The sequence below is a fragment of the Crassostrea angulata genome, chromosome 6 (genome assembly GCF_025612915.1).
Source record: "Crassostrea angulata isolate pt1a10 chromosome 6, ASM2561291v2, whole genome shotgun sequence".
Taxonomy (NCBI): Eukaryota; Metazoa; Mollusca; class Bivalvia; order Ostreida; family Ostreidae; genus Magallana; species Magallana angulata.
Genome location: NC_069116.1, coordinates 47,087,742 through 47,099,333, shown reverse-complemented (window position 1 = coordinate 47,099,333; position 11,592 = coordinate 47,087,742). Strand labels below are relative to the sequence as shown.

The 11,592-nt window shown below is 32.4% G+C and overlaps 2 protein-coding genes across 2 annotated transcripts; both read left to right on the top strand.

Moving 5' to 3' along the window:
* The first annotated feature begins 1,182 nt into the window (after positions 1 to 1,182).
* LOC128189033 (G-protein coupled receptor 157-like) lies at positions 1,183 to 5,230 on the top strand. Its single transcript, XM_052860440.1, has 3 exons — positions 1,183 to 1,680; positions 2,393 to 2,610; positions 2,980 to 5,230. The coding sequence occupies exons 1-3, from the start codon at positions 1,206 to 1,208 to the stop codon at positions 3,328 to 3,330; spliced, it is 1,044 nt and encodes a 347-aa protein (XP_052716400.1). The 5' UTR covers positions 1,183 to 1,205; the 3' UTR covers positions 3,331 to 5,230.
* A 461-nt stretch (positions 5,231 to 5,691) lies between these two features.
* Positions 5,692 to 8,194, top strand: LOC128189032 (G-protein coupled receptor 157-like). Its single transcript, XM_052860438.1, has 3 exons — positions 5,692 to 6,472; positions 6,817 to 7,016; positions 7,402 to 8,194. The coding sequence occupies exons 1-3, from the start codon at positions 5,995 to 5,997 to the stop codon at positions 7,729 to 7,731; spliced, it is 1,008 nt and encodes a 335-aa protein (XP_052716398.1). The 5' UTR covers positions 5,692 to 5,994; the 3' UTR covers positions 7,732 to 8,194.
* The last annotated feature ends 3,398 nt before the right edge of the window (positions 8,195 to 11,592 follow it).

The following is an 11,592-nucleotide window of genomic DNA, read 5'->3' as shown; positions in this document are numbered from 1 at the left end:
ATCTTATTTTTTGAATGGGTTTGACAATCTGAGTAAACATCATACTTTGGTTTCCAACTATTGGGTGGGGTGTAATGGTGAGAATGTTACAATCGACGCTTCGCAATGAACAGATAAAAAGCAAATAAATTGTAAACAACACAAATGTACGAAAGCCAAGTTTGTTCGTTTGATACAAACATATTCGACATAATTTAGAAACTTAACTTTTACGTTTTTAAATTTAATATTATATTCTATATTATATTTCACAAATATAAAAGAATTTCCAGATATTCTTCTCCATTCGATCCGTTATATGTGCACATTTTACTCTACACATGTAAATGTACCAAATATTTCAGATTATGATTATAAATATGGATAAACTATTTCACGTTGAGCGAATCGTACATTAAATAGAATGACATCGCTTCAACTAAATGTTTTAAAATGAAAAGTAGTTTAGAGATAATTGCTTAATTCTACGCTCTGAATTAAGAATTAAGTTCAATGTTTTTGGTTAATCATTTTTTATCGTACCAGCACTGAGATTTGTTTAAGACAGATTTGCAAAGGGGGGGGGATTGGCAATTTTTTTTTAGCAGCAGATGTTTGCTATGACCTTGTCAAGTGAAAGGAAAAATTAATACAGGGTCACTACAAACCTCTTTTATAACTACAAATCTTTTATAAATATCTACGCAGGATCTGGCGAAGAGGAAAATTATGGTCAAAAATTGGAATTCAAAGAGATCAGCTAAGTCGATATGACCTTGACCTTTGACCAAAAACTTTGTTCAAAGAACTTCACATCTTTTACTTAAAGACACTCGATCAGTGAAGTGCAAAATTAAAGGAAGGGTATAGAATATATGACCAGTTTGGCAAGGATTTTACACGTACATGTAAGTATGATTCGACTTTAATTCATATACATAGAACTTAGGTGCAATTGATTAATTTTACTGAAAGTTACTTTGTAATGGGTATAGAATTACCCGGGAATGGGGACAAGGGTAGAGAAAATATGCTCCAGAAAGGTAAAAAAATCATCGCTACCCTAACAAGGCTACGTGACAGCCTCTGAATAAGCACCAGGTAGATGCTTATGAACCTTCTGGGTTTTCGTAGGACATTTGATCTGCAGTTTAAAATCTAAGATACAAACAGCTAGTCCATATCAGCCATTGTCAGCCAAGAGTTAACATATCTCACTTATAAACATGTGGAACAATAGCAGCTTTCCTGCCGACATTGATTCAGCTGTAGCAATAAGCCTCCCTGATTCTGTTGTCATTCTTACTACCATCAGCAGTGTCTTGTCTGTTTTTGGAGCCATCACCATTTTCTTGTCTTACCTCATTGTTCGTGAAGCTCAGAATTCTACTAGATTGCTGCTGGTTCACGTCACAGTTGCGGACCTATTCACTTGTGTTGGTACCTTCGGAGGGTCCATAAGGTACTTCTTACGAAATGAAGACGATTACATAATTAAAGAGAAGACTTTGGCAATCAACTGTACTGGGACCGACAACGTGTGTCTTGTACAGAGCTTTGTCAACACGTTCTCTGCTATGGCGTCTTTCTTCTTGACCGCAATCATAATGCTTCATATTTTAATGACGCTGCACAAAATGGAAGACTGGACGAACTGTTGGAAAATAGTTGCTTTTAATATCATTTCCTGGGGAATACCACGTAAGTATCCATTGCATATATGTACATAAGGATTCGAAATAAACGCTTACAAGTTACCTGAGTCACAACCGTCCAAATGTTATCTGCTTTTGTATTTCGTCCACATGTTCATTTAAAACTCAAATCTGCAAGAGGCCTTAAGTTTGATGCAGTTTTTCTTAAATACTTTTGCCAGACGTGATTGACTGGCAGAAAATTAAGTTTTTGATTATAATTAACAACTACTTGAATTTTGAAAATGTGTCGTTTTAATTTGAAGGTCAAAGTTGTTTTTCTATATTTCGTGTAATGATATTTCTACCCTTAAATTGAGTAAAATCATTTGCAAACTAAGGACATTATTTTAAATCGCCCAAGTCATTTTTTAATTTTTTTTGTCAAATTGCTTGCAGCCTCTTCAGGTAACTTACACAAGCCATTACAATTTTAGAATGCATTATGCTTTATCTGATTTTTTTGTTTGAGACAGTCTTTTCTAAGATTATCATAATATCACATATTTTCGCAAATCGTACAATATCCGTAATGATAAGTTATGCAAGAATCAAAATTATATTTATTTTCAATATAATTAACCAAGATTATGTATGCACATGACAAAGATGTGATTAATTCACGAGCGTTTTAATCGTTATGATACATGTAATATTCTATTTTTTATTTACAGTTTAAAAAAAATAGAATATTACATGTATTTCCCTTAACCTTGCAGTGGCATTAACAATGGCCGCCGCAGCGGAGGGAGCTTTAGGGGAGGATTTCTCAATAAGTACAGGCCCGTGGTGCTGGATCAAAGGCTGCCTGTCTCCAACCACAGTGATCATGTGGATGTCCGTGACGGGAAAGTTCTGGGAAGTTCTCACTTATCTAGTATCGATGCTCTTTTACCTGGGTTCCAAATATCTAATATGGCGAAGAACAAGAACACAGGTGAGTAATTTATGATTTTTAGAATTTAATTTAATTTCCTAATATAGTATTGGGGAAAAATCGCCTTATTTTTGCAAATATCAATGATCATAGACAAAATGATGCACCATCTAGGTTTCTAGTCTGTAATACATGAGTAAAAGAAGTGTTATATTATACTGAAACTAGGATGACTATATATAGTGAATCATCTTTATCTCTAACCAGAACAATATTTTTGGTTTCTTGGAGATTCGATATAAAGAAGTTATAATTAATAAAAACAAAGAAGTTTTGACTTTTAACTCATCTCGACATATTTAGTGTATCAAGATAACAATGTTTGAGAGACAGAAGGAAGGCTGTATTACCGTCATTTGTCCTTTTCAGACGTATTCTTTTGGAGAAAACAGCGATTACAACCTCCGTGACGAGGACCAACTCTATACCATGATCTTTTTGGTTCTTGTTCCTCTCCGAATCTTTGGAACCATTCGATTTTTTATCGCTGTCCACAAAAGTATGTCAAACGACAATTTGGTTGTTTTTAACCATATTGACCATGTTTTGCTGTATTTCCAAAGCGTTGGTGACAGCGGCCAAGCCTTCTGTAATGCCATTTTGTTTTGTTTAAAAGACCGTGTAGTACGTAGAGGCTTGTTAGAAAGACTGAGGCGTTTTTGTGGAAGACCAACACATGGCGAGTCAGAAAGACTTTTATCAAATAATTACGTCAGTTAGTGTTATCACGCTTTTAAAAAAAGTCATTATAATTGTTTATAGGGAAATATTAATGATAAAAAAGGAATATGTTTTTAAAATGTAGTATAAACCTATGCATAGCTGTTTTATATAAAGAATATATTCAATTGCAAAACAATTTATACGAATATAAAATGGGTACATGTAAGAAGAGTTCACGCTTATAAACCGCGTCCCGGTTGTTTAAATTAATGATTAAACTGCACAAAACTCAAACGTAACGTCAGGCGGATGTATACGGTTTTGACGTTAGTCTTACTGTGACTTAGGCAACACTCTTTATACGATATTATTATAGAATATTTTTTTTCAGCCAATCAGAAAGCGCGTTACAACAAGAATTAAATTATCCGGTAATATTTCACCCGAGCGCCAGTCAGCTGCAGGCGACTATAAGGAACATGTAAGTTTGAGCTGTGGTGTGTTAATGCTGAGTACATGTTTCTATTGTGAGAAATAAAACGAAGCCTGAACGCATATGATAATGTGTTTGTCGAAACACATTTTAAAGCATTACTGTACATTCCTGTTATCCAAAAGAATTTTTTAAAGAAAATGATTTACTGTGTTAATGCATCAATACCGAAACCTCCACACAATAATACGATACTTAAAAATCTGGATATTGTTTTCTTTCTAATGTTTTATAATATATCTTCATTTGTCATTTATATCAATTTTGCAGAATACGACATTTTTACGTTTATTTTATTGCTTTTTAACATGCTATTTTGCATTAATTTGTTATATAATTCCTCATTATTCAACTATTTAAACATGTATACATGGTTGTAATAACACTCAAATGAACATAAACCTAATGTTTGGACTGTGTACTTAAGCTTCCACTTTGTGTGTACACTTCAAATTTTCTACGGAAGATCAAACAAGAAATGCACTTGAAACTTATCATTTAAACATTTTCTGACGGTAATGTTCTCTCCTACAACAAAGGCTTATCTTTTCTCGCTTGCTCTCTCTTTATTAAGAAAACTTAAATGTATATTTTGTTATTATTTTATGTTTGAAAATACTTCAGAAGAATCTGAGTTCGAAATATTTTATTTTTACATTTGTACAGCAGTAATATATAAATAAAAATTAATGTTTTTTTTATTTGACAGTTTTGTATGTTGACAAAAATTCATACTGATTTAGTTATACATCTACGAGTATAATATACATACGATATTCATAAGAGACAAAAATAAACAAATTATATATATTCAAATCAACACTGTTACATAACTGGTCTCCAGTTAAGCATGAAGGACAGCATCTTATGTAAGACGTCAAGATTTTCTGATAATCGAACAATAGAGAGGCAATGTTAGAATACACAGACGTGATTTTAAAATGTTTGTCAGCATTTTGTCTTAAGATTTGAAATATTTAGCTTTTTTTTTTAACTTTTCTTAGGGATTTGTTTATATTTTTTGCATGCTTGTGTCTGTACTGTTTTTTAAGATTTAAAAATTAAACATTTTTTTTCTTAGTAAGAATTACAACCTTTTTCTTCGTTAAATATTTTTTTTTATTTTGAACATAGTTGATAGGGAAAACGTACATGCACTTTATTTACCGTATATTTATAAAAAAAAAAGTTAATATTTTGTTTCAACCAAGCGCAATTGTGAAAAGTTATATTATTAAATATATATATTTTTTATAGAGGACTCTCTTGATAAAAAAAAAATGCAACGCATTCTATATTTAAGTCTAGTACAAATTGTAACAAAAGGAGAGCTTATTTTATATATTTTATTTCGTGGAATTAAACAAACCGTTTATTTCTTAAGAATAAAAAGATTTAGTCTAGGAAAGAAACGTTTTACAAAAAAAAACATACAAGCTTATCAACACACACTGGAACAAAATTGGTTCACTTAGGAAGGAACCTGCTGGATCGTGGTAGAAGCTACCCGATGTGTGTGACCACGCCACAACGATTGTTGTTGAACCCAGCAGGGCATGTGACAAAGGATGGAAGATCTATGAGGTAGAATTTCGTCAGTACGAGAATACTGAGACGGACTGAAGCTTCAATATAACAGTTTATATTTACTACTATGATATTTTACGACTTTGGGTTAAAGGTCGGGCGATTTAAATTTTTACGCATTGTATTTTTTCGAATTGGATATGTCCGTAAAATTTCAAATCATCAGAGGTGAAGTCCTGGTCATGTTTGTTAATGTACACATTCATTGCGTTTACATACAAATCTTATGTTCAGAAAATCGTCTTCGTGTTAACGCGTCCTTGAGTTATGATATTTTTTTTTCTTACCTTTATTTTATAAAAAAAAAATGTGTCCCTACTTATTCCTGTAAGTCTAGGTAACATCATTGTTGCACGGTATGAACTCGTATTTAAAAACCAACCACTAATTCTAAAGCTGGACTATGTTGAGGGTCAATTAACCTTACTCTCATACAGTAACGCGATGTTAAAAATTAACGCGCGCTGATGCTACGCGCTTAAATTTCAAAGATTTATAAATCTCGAAAAATTTAGCATCACGTAGAAAAGTCCGTCATACGGTAAATCTACTACTTGCCACGTGACGCCAACCGACTTCCGTAGAACGACGAGTAGTTACTGCGTTGATCGAAACCGAAAGTTGACTTTATTTTTACAGAAATGTCTTCCAATAATTCTAGCCCGGTGAACATTACTGTCTCCGACCGGGTCTCGCTGCTGCCAGAGTCGGTGCTCATCTGTACATTTGTGAGTAGTTTTCTGTCCATTATTGGTGCAGTAGTTATTTTCATTACGTATTGTCTAGTCACAGTTGCCAAAAACCAAACAAGGCGGCTTCTGGTGTACTTGACTATAGCGGACTTAATGACTGCGGTGGGAAACCTTGTTGGAGCTTTGCGTTACGTCCTCAGAAATGAGACGGAATATCTCACAATCCGCCATCAAATGCAAAATACTTGTATTAAAACAGATGCAGTGTGCGAGGTACAAAGCTTCGTTACGACGTTTTCATCGTTGTCTTCTTTTTTCTGGACGTCTATCATCATGATTCACATTATGATGACCCTCATCACCCAGCAAGAGTGGTCCACTCTCCGTAACAGGGTGATCTACCATTGTGTATCGTGGGGAGTACCACGTAAGTTTGTTTTATTGAGTGGGGGAATGGGAATTTAAGTTAAAAACAGTTTAAGTTTAAGGTTTGTTTCTTGGTATAAAAAATGAGACACGGATCTCGAAAAATTCCGAAATGGCCCATGGAATAATTTTGTTTGTCGGGAAAGGGGGTGCAATGCCTTCTTTCAGTATTTTAAATAAGTTAAAGTAACGTTAATAAGTTTGAATTTTCCATGAGAAATTGGGGTCGGGATCACCATCCCCTTTTTGTTTGCGCATGGTAATGATTATTTTATAATTAATCTATATAACACATGACGTTTTTGATTGCAACAATAACCTCAAGTGTTATTGCTCTGTCCACAGTGGGTATAACCTATCTAGCTCTCTCATACGACGTTCTTGGAGAAGACTTCTTCACTAGCACAGGTCCTTGGTGTTGGATTAAAGGGTGTCTACCCAACGTTTTTCTATGGATGACGTTGACCGGAAAAGGCTGGGAAATCCTTACCTATATTCTAACCATGACATTTTATATAATAATGAAAATCTACATGTGGAAAAAGGTACCTCTTTAAAGCTCTTTGATTTGAATTTTTAAAAATATACTTTTTAGTGATAAAAATATTCAAGCCAAAAAAAATAAATTTGTAATATTCTGTAAAATGTTCTCTATGCTATTTTCTCTTATGAATTCTGGCATAATATTGGAACAGAAGAAAAAGATCATGATAAGTAAAATGTGAACATTTATTCGAAAAGATGAGTTTGAATTATCTGATAAAGAAAACTGCGTTTTGAATGCTTACGAAGTAGAGGGATTAAACTGTAGTGATTATACAAAATTGAAATATATTTAATTTATGATTTACAACTTATCAAACATTATTTATATAGATTTTACTCTTATATTTTTAATAATAAATAACTAACCTAGAATTTCCCTCATAGCGTTTGCGCTTTAGAGATCGAAGCCACCATCACCTGAGGGAGGAGGACGAGTTGTATATTATGATCTTCTTCGTCATCATCATTCTCCGCGCAACAGGAACTATCCGATTTTTGTACGCCAGCGTCGAAAATATCAACGACTCTCCAGGTACCTTTGATATGGTTCTTGTTCATATCCAAAGCTTTGGAGACAGTGCGCAGGCGTTTGCTAACTGTATACTTTTTTGCTTCCGAGACACGGCAGTGCGTCAGGATTTGTGGAATCGAGTACGTGGGATAGGTCAACCTATGCGTGGTGAGGCGCCGTTACTTGCAAATACGATGAATTAATATTTAGAGTCGCGAAAAGCAAGAGGACAAGACAGTACTATGACAGTATTTGGTGTTTTTCTAGAACTCGGTGCCAATTTATAACGTCGGTGCTTAAAATGCATTTTTTACATCAGTTTTCAAGATGCTTAATCCTGACATGTACGTAAATGATTGTCGTGAAAGTAATACATGTATCAAAGTTCCAACGTGTAACAGATAATCAATTTGTTATTACAAAGTTCTTAATTCTTTTTGATAACTATTACTTTGATATAGATTAAATTTCAATCTATCAATATAGATTAAGTAAACAGTTACCACTCTATAAAAAAACAACCCTCCTCTCAAAAATAACCATCTCAATTAAACTGGAGTGTCAAAAACAATTAAATCCTCGAAAAGCACATGTAAACACTGAAAACATTTTGATTTTCGTTCTTGAATTCAAATATGTTCAAATTGCTTTACTCATGATTATAAAGGGTCATAAAAGCACCACAATATCAAAATCTCAAAATGTGCGAGGAGGGAAAAAAATGAAATGTAATAAGATTATATGCACTTTGTTAATTTAAATCTGGTTCATTATACGATCGTTATTATTTTTTAAAAAGAGAGAAATTAAACCAATCTTCGGAATCTCAAACTTCAAAATACATGAAAATAGTTTCCCGAAAAAGATATACCGATGAATTTTTCATGTATTTTCATTCTAAAGTTAATGCTTGAATCTCGAAGTTATTTTTGAAGCATCTTACAGCAATTTGTTTAACTAATTCCACCAGTTGGTAAAAAGAAGAGCTTTTCAAAGATATTTTGTGGAATAATACGGACCTGAAGATATTTTATATACATTAGATACTCAGTTTATACTTTTTTGGCGAGGTTTAATTTATTTTACTTGTCAATAAGTCATAATTAAGTGTTTATGTCTTCAAAATCAATATTTTATTTTTACTGTGTTCAAACGACGATCTTTATTTTTTGCAAAGACTTTTATAGGTTACCAAGTAACCCAGCCTATAACACCTTTTTCCGAAAGTGTTCCTAAGTAGTTTTTATGAGCAATTTATATTAAACTAAACAAGTTGTAATAGTATGCAGAGAGTGCTGCTTGTGCTCAAAACATGAATATTACATCTGTAATATTATTTTTTCTATTCATAATTTATGATGAATTGATTTTAGTCTGCATTTATTTTTCCAGATGCAATTTTGTTTTATTAAAGAATTCATAGTAAATTGTAATATGTTATATTCGAAGGTTAATGGAAATTTGTTGATTTACACACATTTTAAATACATTGATAATTCAACTTACAAGAACAAAAGTTTTTAAATCGTTGTCTTTTCCAGCATATATTGAACTGGAAGCAGGACAACTCGCCTCTAAGACAAGTTGCCTTCAGTAAAAATGAAGACAACTCGCCCCAAATTAAGGACAACTCGCCACTTCTTAAGACAACTCGCCCCAAACATAAAAATAACTTGCTCCCAGTATTTTTGTTTGTATTACAACAAACTATATAGCGAAAATTTAATTTTTTCCCTCATATACCACAACGCATTTTATATTCTTCAGGTTTTATTTTAATTTTTGATATATTTTAATTTGAAATTTAATAGACTTTCAAAACTTTCAATCACAGTGTTACTTGAACAGTTTTATTCAAATGCATCTATAATTAGCACAGGTTGTATGCATTGAAATTAAAAATATGTTTTTCATTAATAATAAATTCTCTTTCCGGATATAAACTCGGTCAAATACATGTAAATGTACTTTAAAAACTATGATATTAGAAACCGGAGCAATTTAAATTGAGCACATTGTTTTAAGTTTTAAAATAACTTAATTATGACCAACGTAATTAAAAAATCAGCGATCAAACAATCGCGATATATTATTCATGTGATAATAATAATTAGTTAAAATTATGATGAAACCCAAGCTGTAAAAAATTAGAGTGACATGTACACGTTTAATTTTGATTCTTCAAAGTGACAACTTATTAAGGTATGCAATCTCTAAATCTTTCTATGTATTTAACAATTAAATTGAGTTTAGATTCTAATATTTGGCTTCCTATTAATATTTTCGAAAATCGTTGATAAATTAACACTTTATGTCGATTAAATATGTATAAAATATATCTTTTTCATTGGGGCGAGTTGTCTCGACCGAGGGCGAGTTTTCCAAATTTGGGGTGAGTTGTCTTGAGCTGGTGGCGAGTTGTCTTGGAGGCGAGATGTCTTGGGGGCGAGTTGCCCAGCATTAATTGAACTTCTTCAACGTAAAACTGTCAATTTGCTATCTTACAGGATATTATTAATATATAACCTTTTAAGATATCCCTCTAACGGTTATGATTTTTATTGAAATTTGTTTTTGTCCATTTTAAAAGTTTTAAAATTCATAACAAAGGTTAAGGACATTTGTCAAGTAATAACCTAGATACATGACTCACATTTTTTGTTATGTATATCTCGTGCCATGTTTCGTTTACATTTCTGTTTTAAGTCAATTTTTACTTTCTGTTGAATGACTATGTATGTAAACTTCAAACGATTTGTAGGTGTGTTAGTTTTGTATATTTATTGCTTATGTACCAGATTATTTGGTTTTAGTGAATAAACTTAACTTGAACTTAAACATGGGTTGTACATTCTGGTAAAAACATTCATTTGTTTTCTTTACATTTTTTTATTTGCAAGGTCATTATGAACATAATTAGCTTCTAATGTTGTCACTTGTTATTTTGTTATGGATAATATATTTTCCATTCAGCAACTTGTATACATGTATGTAAACAAAATATAACAAAATCCTTATTAATATAACAAAATTTATCGTCAAACTCTTTATCTCAATTACATTTTGATAACTGACTTTAGAAAACAGTTACATTTATCATAATAGGCATTGTAAATATTTACATTGGGAAAGTAAACTTTGAGGGGAAAATATCGTGAGCATGCTCTTCCAAATTTTGAATTATATGTATATATAAATAATGAAAATATTTTTAGTATATAAGTCTGTGTTGTCTTTTACGTTTCATAATTTATTAAATAGCGCTTAAGTTTTCCGTCATCAAATAATGCAGTTGTAACGAAAGTATTGTGTTACAGTATGCGCTGGCACAAAACTGAAATTTTGACAAATGCATAGATCTCAGTTCATAACTCTTGAAAATACTGTTTCAATATGTTAAAAAGCTTCATCTTTAAAAATGAAATACCGCTTTTGAAATTGAAAATTAAGTATGTACAAAATGACAGCCCTCTAATTTTCGGGAGGTCTTCCCATATTGAAAGACGAAAAGCATAACATTTCTATTGGTATTCATGATTTCTAAAAAGATCGACACAGAATTTATAAAAAGTTATATAATGGATATACCAATCCATTTTTAGGCTGAAAGACCATTTCAAAATCTCGATTTGCTGATTTTATGAATTTTTTACCGCACGGGTTGTCGTTCATCTCTGGAAAGCAAAGGCGTCAGCAGCAAATTGAAAGTGGGTGGGGGGGGGGGGGCTAGACTTATCAAAAATCTTGACAAGCAAAAATGAAATAAATATTTTTAAAATTAAATGATTATTCCCCAAATCATGAAAATCCTAAATTGGGGGGGGGGGGGGATAGTTGTAGTATACATATAACACAAAAAAATATTACCTACCAAAGACAAATCTTCCAAAAATAATAACATTCCTAATCCGTGGGGGGGGGGGGGGTGAGGGAGCAGTAACTTCCTGATACTGTAAATTTGGCAACAATTTTGTTTGCTGCAAGAAAAAAAATTGGGACTCCCCCCCCCCCCACGATGATATATGTGCCTCATGATTAGGTCTAACTTTTGCCAAAAAGCTGTG